The sequence below is a fragment of the Penicillium soppii genome (assembly GCF_028829465.1).
Source record: "Penicillium soppii strain IBT 18220 chromosome Unknown utg000003l, whole genome shotgun sequence".
Classification (NCBI taxonomy): Eukaryota; Fungi; Ascomycota; class Eurotiomycetes; order Eurotiales; family Aspergillaceae; genus Penicillium; species Penicillium soppii.
Window position 1 is genome coordinate 2568478 of NW_026643233.1, and position 24887 is coordinate 2593364.

General features: G+C 48.7%; 11 protein-coding genes across 11 annotated transcripts; 5 read left to right on the forward strand and 6 right to left on the reverse strand.

Annotated features, from left to right (window-relative positions):
- Window positions 1-305: 305 nt before the first annotated feature.
- N7529_003088 (aspartate aminotransferase family protein) lies at window positions 306-1691 on the forward strand (the record flags this gene model as incomplete). The annotated part of the gene is made up of 1 exon (XM_057238615.1): window positions 306-1691. One exon carries the CDS (start codon window positions 306-308, stop codon window positions 1689-1691), a length of 1386 nt encoding a protein of 461 aa, XP_057101226.1.
- Window positions 1692-2737: 1046 nt separating this feature from the next.
- On the forward strand, window positions 2738-5055 carry N7529_003089 (GMC family oxidoreductase; the record flags this gene model as incomplete). Its single annotated transcript, XM_057238616.1, has 6 exons — window positions 2738-2963; window positions 3017-3142; window positions 3202-3445; window positions 3496-3958; window positions 4014-4455; window positions 4511-5055. The coding sequence occupies 6 exons, from the start codon at window positions 2738-2740 to the stop codon at window positions 5053-5055; spliced, it is 2046 nt and encodes a 681-aa protein (XP_057101227.1).
- Window positions 5056-6078: 1023 nt separating this feature from the next.
- N7529_003090 (uncharacterized protein) lies at window positions 6079-6447 on the forward strand (the record flags this gene model as incomplete). Its single annotated transcript, XM_057238617.1, has 2 exons — window positions 6079-6114; window positions 6304-6447. The coding sequence occupies 2 exons, from the start codon at window positions 6079-6081 to the stop codon at window positions 6445-6447; spliced, it is 180 nt and encodes a 59-aa protein (XP_057101228.1).
- Window positions 6448-6955: 508 nt separating this feature from the next.
- On the reverse strand, window positions 6956-7949 carry N7529_003091 (RTA1 domain-containing protein; the record flags this gene model as incomplete). The annotated part of the gene is made up of 3 exons (XM_057238618.1): window positions 6956-7132; window positions 7229-7631; window positions 7690-7949. The coding sequence occupies 3 exons, from the start codon at window positions 7947-7949 to the stop codon at window positions 6956-6958; spliced, it is 840 nt and encodes a 279-aa protein (XP_057101229.1).
- A 444-nt stretch (window positions 7950-8393) lies between these two features.
- N7529_003092 (Zn(II)2Cys6 transcription factor domain-containing protein) lies at window positions 8394-10578 on the forward strand (the record flags this gene model as incomplete). The annotated part of the gene is made up of 5 exons (XM_057238619.1): window positions 8394-8488; window positions 8557-8628; window positions 8696-9127; window positions 9463-9722; window positions 9788-10578. 5 exons carry the CDS (start codon window positions 8394-8396, stop codon window positions 10576-10578), a joined length of 1650 nt encoding a protein of 549 aa, XP_057101230.1.
- A 103-nt stretch (window positions 10579-10681) lies between these two features.
- Window positions 10682-11820, reverse strand: N7529_003093 (putative short chain dehydrogenase/reductase; the record flags this gene model as incomplete). The annotated part of the gene is made up of 5 exons (XM_057238620.1): window positions 10682-10958; window positions 11011-11463; window positions 11510-11575; window positions 11630-11678; window positions 11730-11820. 5 exons carry the CDS (start codon window positions 11818-11820, stop codon window positions 10682-10684), a joined length of 936 nt encoding a protein of 311 aa, XP_057101231.1.
- Window positions 11821-12608: 788 nt separating this feature from the next.
- On the forward strand, window positions 12609-13839 carry N7529_003094 (glutathione-independent formaldehyde dehydrogenase; the record flags this gene model as incomplete). Its single annotated transcript, XM_057238621.1, has 2 exons — window positions 12609-12993; window positions 13058-13839. 2 exons carry the CDS (start codon window positions 12609-12611, stop codon window positions 13837-13839), a joined length of 1167 nt encoding a protein of 388 aa, XP_057101232.1.
- Window positions 13840-14062: 223 nt separating this feature from the next.
- Window positions 14063-14970, reverse strand: N7529_003095 (DUF3425 domain-containing protein; the record flags this gene model as incomplete). The annotated part of the gene is made up of 2 exons (XM_057238622.1): window positions 14063-14754; window positions 14835-14970. The coding sequence occupies 2 exons, from the start codon at window positions 14968-14970 to the stop codon at window positions 14063-14065; spliced, it is 828 nt and encodes a 275-aa protein (XP_057101233.1).
- A 301-nt stretch (window positions 14971-15271) lies between these two features.
- On the reverse strand, window positions 15272-16458 carry N7529_003096 (CaiB/BaiF CoA transferase family protein; the record flags this gene model as incomplete). The annotated part of the gene is made up of 2 exons (XM_057238623.1): window positions 15272-16353; window positions 16404-16458. The coding sequence occupies 2 exons, from the start codon at window positions 16456-16458 to the stop codon at window positions 15272-15274; spliced, it is 1137 nt and encodes a 378-aa protein (XP_057101234.1).
- Window positions 16459-17208: 750 nt separating this feature from the next.
- Window positions 17209-20274, reverse strand: chiA1 (class III chitinase ChiA1; the record flags this gene model as incomplete). Its single annotated transcript, XM_057238624.1, has 1 exon — window positions 17209-20274. The coding sequence occupies one exon, from the start codon at window positions 20272-20274 to the stop codon at window positions 17209-17211; it is 3066 nt and encodes a 1021-aa protein (XP_057101235.1).
- A 2198-nt stretch (window positions 20275-22472) lies between these two features.
- On the reverse strand, window positions 22473-23808 carry N7529_003098 (cytochrome P450; the record flags this gene model as incomplete). Its single annotated transcript, XM_057238625.1, has 4 exons — window positions 22473-22909; window positions 22958-23560; window positions 23631-23699; window positions 23754-23808. 4 exons carry the CDS (start codon window positions 23806-23808, stop codon window positions 22473-22475), a joined length of 1164 nt encoding a protein of 387 aa, XP_057101236.1.
- Between the last annotated feature and the right edge of the window lie 1079 nt (window positions 23809-24887).

Here is a 24887-nt window from a genome sequence, read left to right on the forward strand (position 1 = left end):
GAGTTTTATTCGAATTCGCATGTGAATAAACTCTAGTTTCACTTATTTGCACGGTCCATTCCGGCAAAGGTCCACCGCGGCTGAATACTATGATAGGGCATCCGTTGGCCGCGGCTCCGCGGCGAAAGCAAGGCCGATGAGGAGAAAGTACCAAATATGCTATTGATTAACTGGACGATCGATAGATGATGAAAGCTACAGTTAGTCAATAAGACGCCCAGAAACCCGCCATTCTAAATCCATCACCATATCAGAGGTGGTATTCAAACACTATCACATCCCAGTCAGCAGCTTCAACCTACATCATGGCACTCGGCATTAGAGAGCAAGTCCCAATCATGCCTAAAACCAATGACGACAATCCTCGTTTATACAGCGATGTCAATCAAGACGAACTACAAGCCAAGAGCTCGAAATACCTTCTCAACTATGGGACCAAGTTCAACAAGGATGTGATATGCGGCAGCAAAGGTTTATACGTGTATACAGCCTCAGGACATAAAGTGCTCGACTTCACATCCGGGCAAATGTCATGTCTGCTGGGCCACGGGCACCCAGAGATTGTAAAGACGATCGCAGACCATGCCGCATCTCTGGACCACCTGTTCTCCGGTATGGTCTCACCACCGGTGATCAGTCTAGGCGAACGACTCTGCAATCTTCTTCCCGCCGGGCTCGACAAGGCATTCTTCCTGTCCACTGGGGGAGAAAGCAACGAGGCCGCCATCAAAATGGTCAAGGTGTACACAGGCAAATTCGAAGTAGTCGGATTAGGCGCCAGCTGGCACGGCGTGACTGCGCAAGCGCTAGGTGCCCAATATCACTTCGGTCGCAAGGGCCAGGGACCGCTAATGCCGGGCATGTTGATGCTCCCACCCCCCAACGCATACCGGTCTATCTTTCGCCGACCAGACGGATCATACGACTGGGAAGCCGAGATGGAGTATGGCTGGCGTATGATTGACATGCAGTCATGCGGCTCGTTGGCCGCCTGTATAGTGGAATGCATCCAGTCGTCTGGAGGAATGCACGTCCTTCCACCTGGCTATCTTGCTGCTCTCAAAAGGGAGTGCGAAAAGCGCGGAATGCTTTTGATTGTCGACGAGGCGCAAACGGGTGTCGGTCGCTGCGGAGACCTGATGGCTATCAATCATGAAAATGTCGTGCCTGATATTCTGACACTCAGCAAAACGCTTGGCAATGGATTACCGCTCAGTGCGGTTGTAACGAATGCGGAAATCGAGCGCGTGTGCGCTGAAAGAGACTATTGCTTTTACACGACCCATGTGAACGATCCACTTCCCGCTGCTGTTGGCGACAAAGTGCTTGAGATTGTGGTTCGCGATGGGCTAGTTGCTCACTCGCGTGCGATGGGCAAAATCCTCCATAACAAATTAAACGCCTTGAAAGAAAAGTATGGTTGTATTGGCGACGTGCGTGGGCGTGGTCTCATGGCTGGCATTGAGATTGTTGAGAATCGCGAAACCAAGACCCCTGCGTTGGCTTTGGGCAAGGAAATTGGTGATCGGGCCTATGAATTAGGCTTGTGGGCCAATCTCAGTAGCCATCCCAGCTTTGGGGGTGCCTTTCGCATTGCCCCGCCAATCACTATTACGGAGCACGAGCTACGGAGTGGCTTGTTAATATTGGAAGAGGCTTTTGCGACGACGCCTGGTACGATGGCTAAGTGATTGTGAGTGGCCCGGTTGGAAATTTCTGCTGCAAAATGTCTTGAAATTTCAATAGTTTGACCACAGTATCTTGGAAATCAATAGTCACGGAATGTGTGAAACTTCCTGGAGACGACATTGTAGATCGGGGTTATATCGGAACATTGCATCACTCAACTCTGATAACTCCACTGTGTCGATATGAGATCATTTTGCAATATAAAAAGATATCAAACTCTGCATCTTTTCGATCGCATGTGATCGAGGGAATCTGTTTCGCCATCAAATGTTTCAATTGCCTACACGATCCAGACTCTATGGTGGAGCGATTACTAGGTTTGAACATTTTGGGTTGAGCTCCACTATGCACTGTGTTACTATTGGTTGAACTGTAATTGCGATCATCTTATTAGCCACCTATGCTAGTAGGCCATTTTGGACTCACCCGGATAGTGGAGTCGGAACAGACTTTTGGTTGGCTTTAAATCTCTGGTTGTGCGCATGGCAACCAAGCGGCCAGGTCATAGAATCATAACATCAATTTCTTTTACTACGCACGGAGTACTCCGTATGAGATACCGCGCATTCGAGCCGATACACTGTTGTGGAGAGGTTGCCTCGTGTACCATGTCGCGCTTTGGAGGTTGCATGACGTATTTCATGCAATATTAGCACAGGTACCATGTTGAAAATCTCAATCTTAAAATGTCTCAAAGACAACTCAGGAACAAAAGTGGAAACCATGGAAATGGAGCGGATACAAAGATCAGTTCCAAGAAAAAAGTTGAAGAAGTGTTGTGAAGCGATAGGACCCAGGATCTTATTTGCAGGGTCTTGCTCCCACTGATCCACCGATCTAACGCATTTCAGACTAAGGCGTGGCTTATCAGAAGATTCATTGCGCGTAAAATAAGTAATTGTAAAATCGCACAAGCTTTTCAAGGTTCGCTGTCTACTCCACCAGGGTTAGCCTGTTTATTCCTTAATCTGTTAGCCTTTAATACATTCGCGATCCACCATTTGACCATGTCAACTCTGGACGTCTCTCCTTGTCGAGTAACGCCATTATGCAAGGCTTGTCTGTTACCCAGATCTTAGGAGCAACCCTTGCGCTAAGCGGCTTTGCGAGCGCATTGTCACCGCGCACCGAAATTAACGATTCTTATGACTTTGTGATCGTGGGCGGAGGTCAGGCCGGTCTTGTGCTGGGCGCTCGCCTTTCTGAGGAATCAAACCACACCGTGCTGGTTCTCGAGTCAGGCGGAAACGGAGACGAGTATCGAACGCGCATAGGTACGCGATTCTTACTCATTGTCGCGGACTTTTCACTTCTAACAAAGGAACAGATACTCCTGCATACGCATACTTTGATTCATTATGGACAACTCCGTTGAATTGGGCATTTTACACTGTCGCTCAACCTAATGCAGATGACCGTGAGATCTTTTGGCCTCGTGGAAAGGTTCTTGGAGGTTCGTCTCTTTCGAATTCATCAAAGACACCGGGAAACCAAACTAACACTGGAATATAGGAAGTTCCGCCATCAACGGGTTGTACATGACCCGTCCAGGCAAGGATGAGATCGAAGCTTGGAAAGGCATGCTCGGAGACATGGATGGAGCCGACAACTGGTCCTGGGACTCGTTCTACGCTGCTCTGAAAAAGAGCGAGACATTCACTCCTCCCAGCGATGCTATCGCTACACAGGGCGGCATCACATGGAACTCATCAAATCATGGCACCAATGGTCCGATTCACTCATCTTATCCTGACTAGTACGCTCAATCTTGCATTTTGATACCGTGATAAAACTAACTCTTCCAAGCACATTTGATCAAGTGGGCGATTGGTCAACATCTCTGCAGAGCATTGGAATTGACATCTCTGGCAACATGTATGGTGGAGACAACTGGGGTGCTGAAGTCTCAACCTCCTGTATCAATCCTTCAAACTGGACCCGCTCGTACAGTCGGACCGGATATCTTGACCCGCTTCCCGATCGGACCAACTATGATGTGTTGGCTAATGCCCATGTCACTCGGCTGATTTTCGATAACTCGACCGCTTCCACCAACCTGACGGCTAGCGGCGTTGAGTACACATCTAACAACGGAACGACCAAGTCCACAGTAAAGGTTAAAAAAGAAGTTATTCTCGCCGGTGGAAGTATCGGTAGCCCGGCTGTTCTGCTTTACAGCGGTGTGGGCCCCAAGGATGTGCTTTCTGACGCTGGTGTTGATCTTGTCTCTGAACTCCCGGGCGTTGGTCAGCACCTTCAGGATCACTTTGTGAGTACACCCACACATATTCACGTTGTAGTAACAACGTAACTAATTGAAACAGAGCGCTACTGTGAAATGGAGCACCAATGTGGACACTGCAGGGTCTATATGGTATGATGATGGTGCTGACAAGAACAACTCCAAATATCTCACGTATATCGACGATGCTGTCGCCTATGTGAACGCTACTGCGCTCTATGGTAGCAAGGTTGACGAGTACGAGAAAAAATTCCTTGGTCAGATCGACCAGTACTCGCCGAACACAACATATGATGACGGAGTTATCGCCGGCTACAAGGCAATTTGCAACACGACGGCGTCCAAGATCTTTACCAGTCCTATTGGACAAATTGAGCTTTTGTTTATGAACAGTGACGCAAATGGCGATGTCGGTATTACTGCTGCACTTCAGCACCCGTTCAGTCATGGTCGAATCTACATCAACTCCTCAAACCCGATGGACTACCCCGTAATCGACCCCAATTATTTCGCCAACCCAGCTGGTATGTTTACGTGAACAATAAACAACTTATCCCCACGAAATTGACTTTCTTCCAGATTACGAGATCCTCCTCGAGGGAATCAAGATGGCCCGCTTACTAGGCCAAACCAGCCCAATGAGCAACAATCTCACAAACGAGACCTCGCCGGGTTCATCGGTCCAGACCGACGACGAATGGATCCAGTGGCTGCGTGAAGAATCAAGCACTGAGTTCCACCCGTCTTCATCCTGCGCAATGCTGCCCAAAGACCAAGGTGGTGTGGTGGACGCTAACCTTCGCGTCTACGGTCTTGCAAACGTGCGTGTTGCAGACGCCAGTATCATCCCTATCGCCCTGTCGACTCATCTGATGTCCTCAACCTACGGTGTCGCCGAGCAAGCGAGCAAAATCATTCTCGAGTATTATAATCCATCGACGTCGACTGTTCCCGCTTTCAGCGCGTCGAATATCACATCTGCCACTGCAGCTACTTCGACGAAGAAGGGCAGTGACAAGAAAAATGACAGCATTAAGGGTATCGGAAGGGCATTTTCGCACATGTGGATCTCTTTTGCGCTCGTGTCTTTACATGTTGGAGTAGTCTTCAACGTTCTTCTCTAGGTTTTTCTGGGTCATTGTGGTTAATTTCTCTCGATGCTGGTTATAACCGGCCTTAGCATTACATAGTTATGTACCTATTTAGCGACTTTAATTTAGGTTTAGATTATTGAATGGCTAGAAATGTTGTATATATGATTGTGGAATGTTCAAAGTTTCAACGAATTTCCGTGGCAAATAAAGGATTAGATCTACTCGTGTATGTTCTCAAACTTTGTTCTCAAATTCTACGAACGCCCTCGAGGCCCAAGAGAAAGTTATACGTTGTTGGCTTGGGCCGGACATTCCAAAGACCGTGTCCCTCCTCCCGCGGTGTTAATATAGTCCGCAAAGGGCTCGGAGCCGACGAGGTTCCAGACTTAACCTATAGACACACTTGACAGATCTACCTCGCTTAAAGACACTAGAAAGTGCCGGCTCTTTAGCTATCTAATAATCTCCGGCTTTTGCTACCCTGGATTCGACCCATTCAAACGCGGGGGAAATCTGGGGATCGCGAGCGAGTCCCGGAGTACATGTTGCGGATTAGTAGAGCTCAAGTCTTGGAATCTTGGCGATTCTTCTTCTCTCCATTTTCACCACGAACTTCGGCATTTCTCAAGCCTACCTCATGAAGCAAGAGCAGAATGAGACGGACTCTCTTCATCCGCTTTGCCTGGCCTGTATTGGGTATGAATGGCCTTGGCCTATGGCGCGTTAGTTGCATGTCACCACCGGCTCTTCTCTGTCTTTCACGTATCGGGTGAATGTATCGCCACTGTTTATTGCCATATCCTTGCTATTCATACACACTTCCCTGGTCGAGTTATCAAGATAGGTTCCCCAGCTCAGAGCTATGGCAATCTTTTCAAAAACCACGAAGGCACCTTCAGCCCCCACCTTAAATAAAAGCCCAGCAATTCTCACGTTGGATACGTTGACTTCCTCAGAGTGGTTGACCAGAAAGCCCAGGGGGATTATGCTGGGGATACAGCCAAGGTCGACCCTGCGGAAATCAAACTCGTGCGCAAATTGGACGTCAGAATCATGCCCATTCTGTGGGCAATGTACTTCCTGAACTGTGTAAGTCTATCTTCCAAATGAATTGCCCACAGATCTAATGCAAATTGAACCAATATTGACCGCAATGCCATTGCCAATGCACGACTCAACAATCTCGAGGAGGGTCTTGGTCTTGTTGGAACACAGTACACACTTGCATCTCGATCTTGTTTGTTGGGTATGACGATTCGATTTTTATCCCCAATGCAGAAATCACAAAGGGCCAACCTGGTTTGGTCACGCGATGGCGGACCCCAGAAAACACGCCAAATTACTCATGATCGCATCCAAAGGGACATGGTCGATGGGCAAGGAAAAGCTGGAGCTCCAACAGCCGGGGAATCGCTCGTATAGTGTCAGCTCGAACGGATCGAAAACCACGAGATAAGGCGGGAAGATGGCGCAAGGCGGGTGAGCGGCAATATTGAGGTGCTCAATCAATAGACCTGTGAGTGAGAAAGTCCATTTCTGACGTAATGACCACGAACTGTGAGTCGTTTGAGTTTCTTTAATAATTCTGGAGTATTTCGCTAACAAATCTTCCACAACCCACTGAAATCGTAATCCATGCCGCATGCTTGCCAAGCATCTAGACCGAACGTGGAAAAGCCCACAATTAAACCGTCTTCGAGATATCACGTACACCTAGGGGTGGATTCAAGATAATTAATAAATATCAAAACAAATTATACAAATAACCTTGGAAGTGGGTGCAAAGCTGGGGAACTTCACCCAACTTATAATGACGATATATTCAGATCTACATGCTATGTGGTTTTAACGCAGCTCCCCAGAACAACAAGTTTGCTCATGCACTATATGGCTCATATTAGGTTCTTAACACCGGTCAAGCCTAATCAGCCTATTTCTCCACTTCCAAGTCTCGTGCAATTGCCTGAGGCGTCCTCCAATTTTTGCCCACAAGCAAAGCAGGATGCAGACCCGTCAAGCAAATACACGCAATTGATACCATAGCTCCTTCGAGTATCATCAATGCTACCTCGTTGTTGGCCAGTTTACTGTGGAAACCACCCTCCAGCTCAGCTACTCGGAATGCAGATCGAATCAATATAGTTAGAACGGCAGAAGCCAAACCTGATATTCAGCCTTGAGTCAGTCAAGTACACATACAAACAGATTCTGAGGCGATATACATACCAAGCAAGAATGATCTCCGCATCCAGCTTGACCGCCGTTCCTGAGTGGGAGAATGCAGACGTCTTCCTCGCAGAACTCGAACTCCATATTCAATTGCCAGCACAGAGAAAACAACCAAGGATGCAACTTGAAAGACCAGTCCAGCGATCATGATGTTGACACCAGTATCGCGAAGTGACTGTTCATCGGCAATTGAAGTGACAGCTCCACCGGCCGCTTGCAGGACAAGAGAAATCAGATCACAGGTCACAAACAAGTATGTATACGTTCTCGGTTTCAAGCGCGAGAATTCCTCGCCATAAACGGTAATAACACGGCCAAGACATAGGTAGATGCCAGCTGTGAAAAATGCCGGGGCAATAGTGAGACATATCAAATAACTTAAGTATCATGCTACGATCAGTACGGTTCGATCATGTGGTAGTCTCAGCAACTTACATCAAAAAGGCGTCAAAGCTGAATGGTTTATTGTGTAGAAGGATTCGGCCCAAATATCCCAAAACCTCCAATATAAGACCGGCGACCATTGGCAACATGAAACTCCAAGATCTATACATAACTCCCGCACCGATCTGCCCGATAAGTAGAATAGCGAAAAGAGCAAGGTAAAAGATGTTACCGGCCATGTTGGGCCGATACTCGACGTAAGCATCACTCAATGGACATGTTTGCAAAGTGCAATTGTCTGTATCGGACATTATGGCTATTAGAAGGAAGACTGAAGTAGAATGAATGATTTTTGAAATGAAAGATTGTTGTTGCTGAATTGGATTGATGTAAGCCGATTAATGATAGATTCGTCACTATTTATGTACAGACCCAAAATATTCACCGCTGCCTATCCGTAATTAGTAGTCATTGCGAGGCTGTGTTGGTATTTTTAAAACTTGGAATTGAAGTAATCTCACTCCCAGATCCTTTGATCTTGTAGTCAAAACCAATGATCAACCTCTGCCACAAAATCGATACGATATAGTGGATCTGCAATGTAAGCCGCTGCCTGATGGAAACTTATGCCAAGACTTGGAACTTCCGTCTCCATGTCCGTGTCCGTGTCCTTGTCCTTATCCTCTTCAACTCCCATCTCCTTGTCCTTTTGCACTCTTCAATAACAACAAAGCAGGCTATACTGAATTTGGACAATGGCATCTACGTTGGGCCACATTAGAACTTGTCAAAATTGCGCTCGCGGCAAAATCCGATGTATCCGAGCTCCGGATTCTTCTATCTGCGATCGGTAAGTTATCAAAGTCAATCCTCAACTTTTGTACACATATATAACCGTATGCTAACCTAAGCTGTTAGGTGTCGCCGTCTTGATAAGGAGTGCTATTTTCGGCCCGCTCGGTCTCGCTATAATCCTGCCAAAAAGGGAACGTAAGGCGCCCACATTCCATCTGATTCGTGGCAGTGAACATAAGCTAAATGAACCTTAACAAATCAGACGAGTCGAGGCTCTCGAAGCAAAAGTGGATCAGCTTCTAGCAAGAGTTGTCAATCAACATATTCAACCCCAGCTTGATGTTCCTACAACTCTGCCTCATCCAGAGCGTGATTCTTTCCAAGATAAACACCAAGATGTTATTGCTCGCGGGGTTGTCTCGTACGATGACGCCCTGAAGCTTCTTGAATCATTTAGGCAAAATCTGATGCCATGTTTTCCATTTGTCATTATCGCACCGGAAGTGACGCTAACTCAACTACGAACGGAGAAGCCGTTTCTGTTGCTGGCTATTCTCAAGGCCTCGTCATACAAGGATGTAGCTGCTCAACAGATTTTGGAAGAGACTTTCCAAAGAGCGGTTGCTGACCAAATGATCTTCGCCCATAATCCATCTATGGACGTATTGTTGGGACTTCTTGTGGCTTTAGCTTGGTGAGTCCGGTTTATGGTGGCTTTATTGAAGATGACACTGCTGATTCCAAGCCTCAATACCACAGGTTGCAGCATGAGACTCAGCATGAGAGATTTTCCAGCTACCTTCACTTGGCTTGGAGTATCGTTGGAGATTTGCGGCTTGATCGAGTCTCCGAAACCCATTGCTCCTATTCTCGGATGGCCATGAGCAAGCTCTCGTCAGTTCAAAACAGCAACAGACATTCTGTGAATGAGAGAAGGAGGGCTCTGGTTGGATGTTACGTGCTTTCTTCATGGTCAGTGATAATATCCTTGTTCCCCATATTTTACTGACCAATTATGGGTGTGTACAGTCGCTCGACAATATTGCAAAAGGATCGCATGATGACTCGGTTATCATATGTTGAAAAGCATGCACTTGAATTACTGTCGAATGCCGAGCTTGCTAGTGATCGCTACTTGATCCACTTAGTAAGATTGCAACAGATCTTTGAACGGATCGATGACGCTGTGGTCACTGCTGCGAACTCAGTACGAGAGGCCGATATGCATGCGTTTCAGGCCGAGATCGACGAGTACAGAACGACTTTGCCCGCAACTTTCTCGGAAAATTGTAAGTGATGTCGGCCATCAGTCAGATCGATGAGGCTGCAATTGAGTCTAACGTCCACGATATAGCACTTCTACAATTTCAGCTACACACCCTACAGCTATTTCTCTGCCAGGCTTGTTTATTTGAAAAACATGAAACAGCCACATTTTTCCCCGGTTCTCGCCACTATATGGACGCCGGGCTTCCACCACATCTCCAAAGTGGTCACCAACCATTAGATTTATCACCTTTCCAGGTCGAATTTCTCAATCGTGGCATGACCGAAGCAAAGAAATTCTTCGATTACCTGCTCAGATTTGCTCCGGATACTTATCGACTGATAAGTCATACCCAATGGCTTCAAACTGGCTTCAATCTGGTTCTGGGTTGCAAACTTGCCGTGACGGGGGCGAAATATGCCCCGCGAAGTCCACATGTTCTTGCACTATGCTCGGCTCTCAACATGCCGCAAGTTCTGCGGGCCGTATTAAAGCGCATCCAATGGCTCAGCAAGGAGAGATTGACTACAGATGGGAAGCAACACTCCAAATACTTCTACGAGGCATGGCTGTGGCATATTCTTGAATGGTTCGAGCAAAAATATCATCTGGTACCCTTGGAAGATACGACTCAGGTGCCTACAGGATTGTCCGATAGTCGTCTCAGTTCGTCCGTTTACAATGGCCCATCCGCGCAGAATGTACCGCCGACAGGCGAAGATTATGACGCCACACAAGGGGCACAGGCAGATGACACTGGTCTATGGCCGGACTTCCTCTGGAACATAAGCACGGATGACATACTTAATGGGTACATGGGGTTTCTGGATATGCCCTATCCCACGTTACAGTCTGGAGATGAGATGTCACTACCATGACAACAAAAAAGGACACGCGATATATGAATTCACAAAGCCAAAATAAAGACACTAGGAGCTCCACTCCGAATAGGCATCACTTCGGTCAAAGATCTGTTGCTGTTCATACAAATAACCCAAGCTCAACAGGAGCCGATTTGATTTGGTCTTCTTGGATCTCACGGAGCAACGCATTGTTAGGATAGTCCTCCAGATCCAGGTCCATGTATCCGCTGGAAGCCCATTTCCTTCCTGAGACGAAGAAGGAATGCCCATTGATATTTCTGTCGCTGAGAATTCTCAACAGACATTGAGCGGCATCTTCTGCCTGTGCAAATTGTACCCCGACACTGGAAACATGCATGAAAGCATCGTTTGATAGAATGTTTGTTTTCACATACCTTATGACTTGATCAGCAGTTGTACAAGGAGTGATGAAATTGCGGTGCTCACCATGGGGAGATGACGTTGACCCGACTGCCATAGAAGAAAGCTGTTCTTCTCAATGAATGCATAATTCCACGCATGGCCCACTTGCTCGCACAATATTGAGGCGCCCGCGGACAATCCAAAAAGGCTGCTCCTGATCCAATCAAAGTCAAGGACGTATCCTTTTGCTCGGGTGAATTTTGCGTGCCATTTTGCCGGATGAAATAGTGCGCGGCTAATTTGGCGGTATACAAAGTACCTCTGATGTTGACATCAACAACGCTCAAGTCAGGTTTTTTCGGCTCCTGGTGATCTCCAGAATACGAAAAAACATCATCGGGGCGATGAATGCCGGCGTTTGCGATGACGTGCGAGATCGTTTGTGTTTCGGAAAAAAGTATAGCCTCTTGGAAAAGCTGGAGCTGATCATCCCAATTGGTGATATCGCAGGAGATAAACTTGACCCTTTGAAATAGACTATGAGCAAGATCAAGCGTAATGATTAGCAGAGACATGCCCTTACCCATCAAGCTCTTCTTCTAACTTCCTTCCCTTCTCTTCATCGGAATCACCAATGCAAACTCTGGCTCTGATTATTTGGTCAATCATTCTTTCTATCAATTATGTCATCCTTGATACATACCCTGCAGTAACCAAAGCACGAACATAGGCTTCGCCTAGGCCATTGGCGCCTATTTTCTTGTGAGTGTTTTGGAAAAATGAACATGAATCGGTCGCCATACCTCCTGTAACGATTGCGGTCTTCCCCTTGAGTAAATCCACGTCAAATGGCTCGATGCAATTAACAGGCCCATTGTGTGTATATCCCTGCATCCTTTCTGCGGGTGCTTGTATGCGCACTTTGTTGAGATAATAATGTAATATTGATTTCGAAGCTCACGGAAGGAAATGCAAAACCAGAGAGGGCTTTTAATAGTCTGATTTAACAACAGATAATTATGCATCATCTATCAATTTGGCTACCTTCGAGCCTGAAATTGCTTTGTCACACATCCTGCAATCCATGCAAGTTGCTTACATCTGAACCAGGGGTTCGACACCTGGGCATTTGGCATTTTGGACCCACATTGTCATCAAGACAACCAACAAGGAAGTTCAATCGCCGATCTTGATAACCTCCCGCAGAACGTTTGGCTGCTAGTCACTTCGGGTTAGGAGGCGTCAGCGTCTTGCAGTTCCCCATACTTGGCTAATAAATGGGCGTCATCCTTATTTCTTCTGGCATTCAATGGAAGCTTTCCTCTACCCCAACGGCTATCACAAGACGCATTCTGCTCGCTTTTGCTTATATTTCTTCGCCATGCTACATCGCAAATCAGGGATACAGCAGGCAGAAGCCGGTTTTGTTCTATGCCACTATGCTTTGACATAAGTAAGGTTATAAAGAGGATTCATCATGCCAAGTGCCAAGGTGAGAGACTTGTGGGTATTCATATCTTGGTGACGCAAAAGAGCTTACTGACTTCAAGATGGTATCTAGGTAATCTCCGTCGGAGTTAATCCAAGGCATATAAAGAAGCAGCTCGCCATACTCCCTCCTGGAGTCCTTAGAGCACGATCAGCCAAAGATTTATCCTGTGATCTCTTTCCATCCATCAATTATGGCATTGAACAATTTGACCGCTATCAACGCAACAATGCGAGCCGTTGTTTGGCAGGGCAATCCCTATAATGTTGCGGTCGTCGATTTGCCAATGCCTACAATTATCAACCAAACCGATGCGATAGTTCAAATGTCCAGAGCCGCAATCTGCGGCTCGGACCTGCACATCTATCGAGGAACAAACGAGGGCATGCCAGCCCCATTTGGACTTGGTCACGAGGGAGTAGGCTATGTATCCCAAGTTGGGGCTGGTGTTGGCTCCCTGAAAGTCGGAGACCCAGTCATCGTTCCCTTCACTGTTGACGAAGGACACCTGCACGCGGATCTTACCTCCCAGATGTATGCTGGGTACGGTAATGGTGGTGATATAGGTGGAACACAGGGTGAGTGATGATGATGCCTGATGCTTGGAATAAATTCGATATTGACTTACACGTCTTCTCCAAGCCGAATACCTGCGAGTTCCCTTCGCCGATAACGGTCTGATTCCAATTCCTTCTCTGGAATATACCAATCCGACCACCAACGAATCCGTCTCTCTGATAAACGACTATGTTATGCTGTCTGACATATTCGCTACCGGTTGGGCGTCACTCGATTACGCCGGTTTCCAACCCGGCGATACCGTTGCCGTGTTTGGCGCCGGGCCTGTAGGCCTAATGGCCGCATACTCTGCCATCCTGCGAGGCGCATCAAACGTCTACAGCGTGGACTACGTGGACGATCGACTGCAACTCGCCGAATCTATTGGAGCGATTCCAATCAATTTCCAAGATGCCGACCCTGTAGATCAGATACTAGCACGCGAGCCGGATGGCGTTGCCAGAAGCGTCGATGCAGTTGGGTATGAACAGGTCAATAGAAACTTGACTGTGCAATCGGATGTCATCATACGCAACATGCTCGCTGTGACATCTACGGGCGGTGGCATGGGAACTGTCGGGGTTTATAACCATGAATCGAACAATACGGCAACTGCACCGCGCGCTGCTACTGTGCATACTGACATCAATTTCTCCTTGTCGGATTTCTTCTTTGGCGAATTCACATGGGGGGCTGGACCTTCGAAACCAATTGAGCTCGCGCCAAAGCTTGTGCACCTCGTTGCATCGGGTAAAGCAAGCCCTGGATTCATCGTGAGTGATGTGATCAATATAGAAGAAGCCCCGGAGGCATATGCGAGGTTTGAGAGACACGAGACAACAAAAGTTGTCATTGCCTTTGATTGATCGCCGGTCAGCGTGTATATAGATCTGGTGAAAGCCATGATTCGACATTTGGAAGCAAGAACTGGTTAGTGAACTAGTCTCTATTGAGTTATTAGGCTAGTATGCAAAATCCAGCTCAAGTCGAGATAAACATCCTCTTTGTGTTTATGAGGTACATCACGCTGCTCACATAGTGCTTGAAGGCAGCTATTTCCCTCAAGTTCACAGGGTTTAACAATTTCATCTAATTTAGCATGGTCAAAATCGGTTTCCAACAAAGAGGCTTTTCTCCTCTCCTCCTCCGCCATATATTAGTACTCTTCATCAAATCCTCGCATCCCACAAGCAAATATCCCCACTTATCTAAGAAAGCCGGGGTGACTTCCCAGTTCTCCGGTTCCCAGGATGAACCCCACACCAGCAAGGTGGCTCCAGTATTCCTCGTGTCCCAAAACGCCATCAGGTCGTGACACAAGTCATCATCGTCAATGACATCTTGGACGGCTATGAGATTGTCCCGCATGTTCGGGAAAGGGAAGAAGTCAAGCCACGGGTGATGAGGGATGCGCCGCTGACATTGTGTCGGCCGTAGACTTGGGGGTATTAAATGATCAGGGAGTTGAGGTGTGGGCATATTAAAAATGGAGATATTGTCATCTCGCTGTGTCCATTCCATCGTCATTCCAATGGAATGGATGTTTTCGATAATTGCGCGCTGAATGTTGAGTTTGGACAGCGAGAGGAGGTGGTCGATTGTAGGGGAGTTGCAGGCGTAGCTTGTCAGCGCGATGGATTCGAATCGGCGCATCAGTGAGTGGATTTCAGGTGGACCGATGCTGCAGGTGAATCCCGTTGCGTCCCGGTCGATCTGGATCGGCGGCGCGGGACTAGATATTATTGTCGCGGCATCGTTGTTTTGTATCTGGGCTTGGGTCGCTGTGTTATGTTGCAGCCTCTTTCGTATACCTTATGATATCAGGGTCAAGATTATATTGAATTGCAAGTATGTGGCTTACGGTACGATCTCTGGTTCAGACGATTCTGCAACTTTCTTCGCTCAACTCGATCGATAGTACCAGTCCAATCATCCTCAATTCGGACACCCTCCTGCTGTGGCATTGGGCGCAAAGCAATTTCTTGATTATCAGGCATGTTGACTTGCAAGGATACTACAGAGGCGACATCCTTTTTTAAAAAAAGATGTGACATGCTTATGCTAAGGTTCATCTTCATTGGCTCAACCATGGATCAAAAGAACGCTAATGCAAGCTGCTTACACCCTCTAACCGGAAGGGGATTAGTGCAGGTTTGACCCTTGGATCGAAATAGCATCTAGATGTTGCGACCGGAAAGTTCGGTATTTGTAAAATACCAACCCAAATATGCAAAACCCTACTCCGTAGACGGATTGCAATGGCCAAAAACCCGCAAGTCAAATCAAAAAATTCCCAGCTCAAATCTTCACCTTCCCGCCAGGCGACAACAAAGCTCCATCCTTTCGAACAGCAAAATCCTTATCCTGCTCCCACCCCATCCAAGCTCTAAGAGTCTCCTCGCCTCCATGCCCAGGCAAAAGCCCTCCACCAGTCCACCCGCCCTGGTCCGCCTGTATAGGAGACGCAGGTGTGCTCGCCAAATGAACGATCGGACGTTGCTCATACCCAGTAGTCTCAAGCTCCGCCTGTTCAATGACGGGAGTTGCACAGGCATCAGTGCCATCAAATACAACCTCCCACTCACTACGGGTCTTCTCTTTAAAGCGACGCGTAAAGATATCTCGGAGAGCAGGCCAGTTCTCACGGTCCTCGCGCCTGGGAAGGCTCTTCGGATCCAGTTCCAATCCGCGGAGTAGCGCGGCGTAGAATTGAGGCTCTAGTGCACCAACAGCAAAGTATTTTCCCGCATCCTTAGTCTCGTACGTATCATAGTAAGGACAGCCGCTATCAAGCAAGTTTTCACCGCGTGGACCCGCCCAAGCGGGAGTTTTCTGCGCGAGCCGAGGGAATGTAGCAAGGTATGCAGAGCCATCAACCATATTCGCCTCCACGACTTGGCCGCGCCCAGTGTGGGAACGCGAAATCAACGCTAGAAGAATACCTTGGAAGCAGACTGCACCGCCGCCGGCAAAATCGCCTAAGATGTTACCTGGCGCGTAGGGCTTTTCGCCTGCTCGACCCAACATGGAGAGTACGCCTGATACGGCAATGTAATTGATGTCGTGGCCAGCCATGTCCTTGTACTTGCCATCGCGACGGAAGCCCGTCATTCGCGCGACTATAAGACGTGGATTGTGCTTTAGGAGGACCTCTGTCGGGGATAGGCCGAGGCGTTCGAGGACGCCGGGGCGGAAGGGGTCGATTAGCACGTCTGCTGCGGTGAGGAGACGGAGGAGGACATTGCGTGAGCTGGCATCGCGCAAGTCTAGAGTGATTGATGTTTTGTTCCGTGTTAGTTGGTCTGCACTCACTGCTGAGGGTCGGTCGATGCGTAGGACTGAAGCGCCGTAGTCGGCTAGCAGGAGACCGGCAAATGGGCCTGTGGATATTTGTTAAAGTGGAAACATTTCACTGGGAAGATATACGCACCTGGAGCTAGCCCAGCTAGCTCAATCACTTTAATTCCCTTCAATGGAGCAGACATTTTGTTACGGCAGCAGCGCAGAATTAAAGGTGAAGTTGTGATTATTTAAAAGTTCTCCGCAACCGAGGTCCGCTGGCTATGACGATTGCGGGGGAATTGGGGACATGTGGAGAGTATATTGTTGTCCACTATTCAAGAATATTTCATGATTGTAAGAATACGAGCTAGCGTCTTGTTAGATGCAATGCGTGTCGGTGTTTTTTCCATCGGAGTGCACCGATTATCTCGCTTTTTGGCTTGGAGTAACCTCGGTTCTTCGACACGAGTTGTTCACTGCGGCGGTGTCCGTGGCAACGAGAGGGCAAATTACAGTAGTCGATATTTGAAGTAGATTTTATTGCACTCTAGAATGAGAATTAGAGTTTCTATACAATTATTTTAATCTCTTGCAGATGAGTATAGTAGGAAATATACGGTTGTAACCGATGCAGGGAGTGACAAATAAGGGGCTCGACAGAGACATCTTCAAGGGATATCGTTAGGAAATAGAGAAAAAATTGGATTCGACCACTCTTAAAGCTTCAAATTGAAGATAAGAGGGTCTCGTCGAGACTGGCCAGCGTAAATCACAAAAAGAGGCCAAGAGGTATTGAATCACGCCAGAGACCAGCGATCAGTGAGAAAGAATATAATAAAACAAGATCGTAATTAGAAATAATCGCCTCTAGCAATTACAGGTTCTTGAATCAGCATCGTGAGATCGATCATACCGCGTAGATGAGATCATGCTGACCAGGCAAGCGAGGTCGCTCACAGAATCATGAACATGGAGAGAGCGATGGCGAAGATGCCACCGAAGACACCGGTAACAGCCTTGGGGGCGGCGCCGGTGTAAACGGGGGAGACACCCTCATCAGTGCTGCTGGGCACCTCGGGGGTGTTGGTGGCAGCGGTGGCAGCGGTGGTCGCGACAGTGTGCACAGCCGACACGGAGGCCGAGGCTGAGGGGTGGAAGACCAGAGTAGAGGAGGGGCGGCCGGGGCGGAAGCCTCCAACTCCAGTGCCAACAATTACCTTGGAAGAAGCAGCAGGGGCCACAGGGGCGACGCCGGTCACTGTGACCTGGGGCTTGCCGGAACCGGAGCCCTGGCCAGAAGAACCAGAGCCGGAGCTACCGTTAGAACCGGAGCCAGAGCCCGAGTTGGAGCCAGAGCCAGAGCCAGAGCCAGTAGCGGGAGCAGTGGCAGTGGTGATAGGGACAGTGGCAGTAACGGTGCTACCAGTGGGACCACACTTGGGGCAGAAAGTCACAGTGGTAGTGTAACCCTCAGGCACGGAAGGAGCGGTGGTCTGCGCGGCAGCCTCGGTGGTGACCGGGGCAGTGACAATGGGCTTGGTGAGGGTCACAGTGGTGGGGGTAGCAGCACAGTGAGTGCAGACAGTGACGGTAGTAGTCCAGCCCTCGGGGATATCAACGGTCGAAGTGGCCGGGCCGGAGGTAGGAGCGGTCACTTCAGCGGTGCCAGTAGGGGCGGTGATCTGGGCGGTGCCGGTAGCGGTAGCAGTGGCAGGGGAGTTACCAGGGCACCAGGTGGTGGTAATGGTGGTGGTGATGGTGGTGAAACCAGTGGGGCAGATGTCGGTGTAGGAGGTGACAATGATGGTAGTGATGGTTCCAGGGGCCTCGGAAGGAGTGGCAGTCACTGAGGGAGTGGCAGTGATGGTGACACCAGACGAGACAGTGACAGAGTTGCTGCCGGTAGACTGGGCGCCAGTAGGCTGGACACCGGAAGACTGAGCACCGGTAGGCTGGACGCCGGAAGACTGAGCACCGGAAGACTGAGCACCGGTAGGCTGGACGCCGGAAGACTGAGCACCGGAAGACTGAGCACCGGAAGACTGAGCACCGGTAGGCTGGACGCCGGATGAGCTGGCAGTTCCGACGGTGGAAGAAGCACCAGACTCAGTGGCGGAGGAAGAACCAGACTGTGTGGCAGAGGAGGCACCCGAGGAGGCACCCGACTCAGTGGCGGGGACAGAGCTGCTGGAGGAGGCGGTAGGCACCAGAGGAGTAGAGCTGGATCCAGTGGGGTGAGGGCCGACAGGAGAGCTAGGAGTGGGCTTTCCGGTAGAGGAAGCCTCCACAGAGGTGCTAGGGACACCGGAAGAGGACTGGACAACGGTAGCAGAGCTTGACTCGCAAGGGGTCTCGGAAGGAGCGGCAGAGCTGGAGGCGGTCTCACTAGCCGGGGCGGAGGAGGCAGGCTTGGTAGGGGAGACGGAGGGGATGGTCAGGGTACCGGGGGCAGAAGGAGTCCCGGAGGGGGTCACAGGCACAGAAGAGGACGGCTTCACGGTGGCAGAGCTTGACTCGCAAGGGGTCTCGGAGGGAGTAGCAGAGCCGGAGGGAGTAGCAGAGCTGGAGAGAGTAGCAGAGCTGGAGGGGGTAGCAGAGCCGGAGGGAGTAGCAGAGCTGGAGGGAGTAGCAGAGCTAGAGTGGGCAGCAGAAGATGACTGGCCAACGGTAGCAGAGCTTGACTCGCAAGGGGTCTCGGAGGGAGTAGCAGAGCCGGAAGGAGTAGCAGAGCCGGAAGGAGTAGCAGAGCCGGATGGAGTAGCAGAACCGGAGGGAGTAGCAGAGCCAGAGGGAGTAGCAGAGCCAGAGGGAGTAGCAGAGCCAGAGGGAGTAGCAGAGCCAGAGGGAGTAGCAGAGCTGGAAGGAGCAACGGTGCTAGACGAGACAGGCGAGGCTGAAGGAGTGGCCGAGCTCGAGGGAGGAACGGTGGAGGACTTGACAGGAGAAGAGGTGGAGATCTGGGTCGGGGTAGCGGTCGAGGACGGGGCAGGAGGAGGAGCGCAACCGTATAGGATGTCCTGCATGTGCTCAGTGAAGGTAGCACCGTCGATGAGATTGTTATCAGCAGAAGTAGCCTCCCAAATCATGATACCACCAAACTCCTTAGGGTAACGCTCGATGTAGGTCTCGACGAGGGGCTGGATCTGAGCAGGAGTCAAGTAGTAGCCAGGGTTGCTAGAATCCTCAGAGCCGGGAAGACCAATGTAGAGCTTGGTATCCTTGTTGGCGCTATTGCGGATGACATCAACCCACGCGTCGAAGTTGAACACGCCAGTGCCGTTAACACCGGCGGCGGCAGAGCAGGATGCGGTGTTGTACCACTGCACCCAGAGGAAATCGAAGACAGAGTTGTCAATGGCATCGCCAAGCTGGGCATCGGGGGTGGGGCACTGGGGAGCACCGGAGATGTAGAAGGTCTTTTCAGGGACCTCCTCGTAGTGTGTGCGGAGACGGTCGATCATGGCAGACCATCCAGTGCTTCCATGGCTCTCAATGTCGAAATCGAATCCATCAACCGAGACGTTTAGGAAGGGACGGGGGTAGGCGCCAAGCAACGTATCGGTCCAGGCCAGGGAAGCCTTCTCGGAGTTGTAGGGACCGAAGGAGTACCACAGGAAATCGGCAAACCATTCAGCGGTTGTGTCATCTGGAAGAGCCTGATTGGCAGTACCGCCGCCGATAGAGAGCAGGACCTTCTTTCCAGCGGCCTGGCACAGAGGAATGTCCTCCCAGATCTGGTGGCAACCAGAGAGGAGCTCTGAGCCGGGGAAAAAGTTGCCATCACACTGGTTGGCAAAGTTGGAACCAGGCCATTGACCAGAATACTGGGGGAATGAGTTGATGAAACCAATGTTGACAATATCCATAGTGGTCTGGCTACAGAAGTGGCTAAGACGATCCTGGTCATAACCTTGTCCGTAGTAGACGGCAACATTGTTCTTCGCACTGGCATCGAAAGCAGCGGCAGTCGATGCAAAGAGTGACAGCGCCGACGCGGCGGCAACAGTCTTGGTGAACATCTTGAGTAAAAATGAATGTGATAATTATAATTAGAATGCAACAAAAATCGCTAATCAACCTGATAAAAGGAATGGCAGGTTGGCTCGCGAACAACGAGAGGACGCAGACAAATATCTGCTTGGGTAGTTTCCCAAAGAGCTCAAAATGAGAGTGTTGATGGTCGAAAGGAAAATGCAGCAAATTGGGGGGAAAGAGACTCAAATACACATATCAGCATTTGGGGGTTACTCGTCTGCGCCCCCTGGTGTAGATGCCGACCTCCGATATGGAGCGCACTAATCAGAAAGGAGACCAGTACCATGAAAACGTGGAAATGAGGGTGCGTGATATCCGACCATTCCCATGCTGAGCGAGTCAGTGCCTAGGATTCACTCCACTATTATTTGCAGGGGCACCCAAACATAATGTGGCCTGGTGGGCTCAAAGCTTAGTAGCCTGTTCACTAGATCCGGAGGCCAACTGGAATCGTCCGTAACGGCCACACTAACTGCATGTTCACATAATGTGCAGACTACGGCGCTTTGACAGGTCAAATGACAAACGCGTGGCTCGAAATGCGGTGACAGGCCCAAAGGTGGCGTCAAAGAGAGACATCTCGGCTCGAAAGAATGAGCCAGATTCAGCCAGTTTTAGCCAGAGGCTTGCAGGTTTCCTCCGTGCCTCTCTCGGAGTAAAATTGCAAGAGCCGCATAAAAGAGGCTAAAAGACCCTAATAGACCCTAGCCGCCTTAGCATCAGGGTAACGACTGGATCAAAGAAAGTAGTTCGGTTAGACGATAACCAATCAGAGTCCGTCGTGTAGACTACGGTAGCACGGACACTCCGAGGGGGTCCACCATCCGTTGGCAGAGGGGAAGAGCGGCAATTTGATACTTGGCCATTGAGGGAGGTATGTGGGGAATATTCAGTTGGGAAAAGAAAGACATGTCAAAATAAGAATATCCGCATCTCTTCAAGATGGATTCCACAAGCCCAAGGCGCATTTCGAAAGCCGCAGACTAAAAGAGGAGAATATCAAGGGAAAAGGTGATCAGAAGCGAGCCAACGGCTAAGTCCACGCTAGATTGGACGCTAAACCACACGGGGCCAAAAAGTGGTGTGTTATACTCTCAGGTACACCAATCACAGATGTCGATCCGGGCGCCCGGAGGCCTCCCGGATCAACAATCACTCGGTTACGGTTCCGTACATGTATTTATGTATTAATACATACATCCAGGTATATATGTATAGATTGCACTAACATCATCGGTATCGTGAAGTATTGTGATCTTGATTAATCTCGTTTTGCTTCATCTTACTTAGTTTCTCTTAGCTTACGCCCTAATGCAACTCGAGAACAGGGCCGATACAGGGTCGAGAATCCTTCGATGTGACTCTCCCCTAAAGGTCAGTCAGGGTTTACCATATTGGCCCCCAACTCGTTTTCTTTTTTTTTTCAGAAAAACTTTATGCAAGGTACACCGTACAAGATTCGGAGTTATACCCTATCTGAGCATGTTTTTCCAGGCAACAAGAACACCCCTCATAACACAGCCTAATTATTATTCATTATTGAAGCGCTAGCAATCACAGTTGCATTGGGCATAAGCCGCCACCCCAACTACTAGGGTGGATTTTAGCCGGAACACAACTTGGAAAAGATGGCTAATAATGCATAAACATTGAGAAATCTGTCATGTTATTGAAATTTTCCGGGTCCGATAGTAAATACATAGACCGAGCAAGTCCGACAAATTGCGTAGGTGGAAACTAAACAATAATATATGTGGAGCGTAATTAAAAGATCCTCTCTATGGGACTTCCAGCCTTGCATACACAAAAATCAGAAAAATCGAAATAACGGCGGAGAATCTCCGATTTTGAAACCTAATGTCCAAGTTCGTTACATCATTTGCCTTGTTAAATGCGTTTTTACTTTTATCATTTGCACATAACTAAGTAAACTCCCGGCTTTGTCGCTCGGCGGGTCGGTCCAGATGCCCATGCAATTGCTCAATTTTGAGCCATTTCGACACCGACAGCTCCAATTTTTTATCTTTCTGACGAAACGTTCAAATCACATTGCCGTGTTTAGATAGCATTTTCCCAATCTGGTAAATGATGCAGAGAACATTAGTCATGGACAACGCCGCCAAGCCATGAGATCGAGTATAAGCAACCAAGTGTGAACAGAGATGCCGAGTTAGCACAATACTTAATCTGCAAGATCTTCCAAACAGATCTCCTCCCGTCGACGACGCACCGCAAGCTTCGCCATACAATCCGCCTGCATCCCAATTCCATACTTTCTGATCTGGGGAGCAGTCCCGTCGGCAAGTTTAAATTCATACTTCAACAACATATGACACAACGCAATCTTCACCTCGTTGGCAGCAAAGAACCTCCCCGGGCATGCGTGATTACCATAGCCGAACCCCATATGTTCGGGTGATGCTGCAACCAGGTGGGCAGAGTGTTCGCGACCTGAAACCTGTCGCAACTTCACGAATCGATACGGGTCAAATGTATCTGGGTTTTCGTAAAAGGCCGGATCCCTCATCGAGTCGTTGCTAATCATTAGCGATGTCCCCTTTACGATCTCGGTTCCATCTTGCAGCCTGATGTTATCTGTTGACATGCGTCGGAACGTAGCTTATCACATAATCAGTATGGGATCCGATCGGCACAAATCTTACTTACCAAGACTAAGAGGTTTCATTCTTTGTGACTCCTTCAAAAAGCTATCCATGAGCTGAAGCTTGTACAGAGCAGTCTTCTTCAGTCCCTCTTGTCGCATCACAGCCACAATCTCATCTCTGAGCTCTTGGACTAGCGCTTCCTTCCCACAGAGATCAAATATAGCCTGCGTCAACATATCAGAAGAAGTAATAATGGCCACGGTAGCAAACGCCAACTGCATAATAGCAGGGTCATAAGGGCGACCCTTTGCAATTTCCTCCATCCACTGCGTGGCATTGTCATTGATCTCTGGAACTCTACCCTCCTTCACCGCGGCCTCTTTGCTCCTCTGCCTTTTCTCAAGAACCGGGGTTATGATACTCCGCGCCTCCTGAACCTCCCGTTTGACCTTCCGAGTTGATTCCAAGAACAGAGCAACGATAGGACGCACAATTTCCGGCCATAATCTTAGCGTTTCGCTTGCTCGGAGAACATGGCCTGTGTAATCGGCCGTAACCCGGAGCCAATCTTCGTTTTGGCACAGTTCGTCGCCTAGGAAGACTTTGCATGACAACTGTGCTATAATTCTTTCGATGCTGGCTTTTAAAACGAGGTCATGCCAATCTATTTTCTATTAGCTTTTTTTCTCTCTGCCATCGGCAATTGGGGCGGGTTCGCTCAAAGATATATTTACCCGGTTTATCCGTCCAGTTATTTTTGAGAGCAATTGCAGCCTCGTCAGAGAGTGGCTTTGTGATCTTCCCTACGAAGACCAATTAATAATTTTAGTCAATGAAAGATAATAATCAGTACCGACCCAGAGCCCGAGTAAGTTTGATGCGTATTGTGTCCAGAAATATATCATTATTCATGGTGAATTGGCTAAATGGCTCAAATCCCGGGATATAAGCATGTACTTCTTTTTGCATCAGCCTGGCAAAGCTGAGGGAGGGATGGCTTCGGATCTCATTGAGATATTTTTGAGATAGAACAAGTCGGACCCCATTGTCACAGGTAAGTCGAAAGGCATCGGACTGAGCGAGCCACCGAAATACATTATTAGCCTTGAATGATTATCTTGTAACAGTGTTGCCGTAATAGAAATGTATTACTTTTGCATAACCAGCCTTGAGGAGACTTGTGGCATCATTCACATAACGGATCTTTGCCTTGGAGGCTGTCAGGTCGAATCGTGTTTGAGGAGTGATAAGAGGAAGCGATGATTTGGTGGATGAAATATGGTATACAAGCAACGATCCTAACACCAATGCTCCGAGTACTGGCATCACCTGCTCCCAGGAGTAAAAAGACAAAAGATAATCAAGCATTTTCGCGATGTTACGTTGGTTATTGATATTGTGGAATTTGGCATCAGTGGTTCCAGACGAAGGCCATTCCTTCACTTTGCTCTTTATATATATCCCGAATTCCCGTCGCCGGCTCGCCGGCATCACAAAGAACCAACGTGCAGGCTTAACTCTGCACAATTATTCTTCATAACTTGTCGTTAATGTGTTACAGGAGCACAGTTGTGTTGCACCTGGAAAGGCTATGACTCGCGGGGTAGCGGGCACCGGGTTATCACAGCTACCTGGGCCCATCGTAAGGTAGGTAGCTCCATATTTATTCATTAATCAAATCGTCGGGTGGAACAGTAGTGTCTCATAAATACAATGACAGAAAATGTAGGCAAGTCTATTTCCAAAATGTCCACAGGAGTGACCTAACTATCGAATATCGCGCAGCATGGATATAGGTATGTACGTGGGAAGTACCGACTTGGTATGTTTCTCCCTGACTCTAAACTTTATATGACTTGACGCGGACTGATGACAATGTTAATTGAGCTACTACTCGTCAATTTACTTACAAAATTGCCTTCATCATGTAACCTATCAAAAGTCCCACGTCGGCTTTGTTGCACAAAGTAGCAGAATTATCCGAATGAACG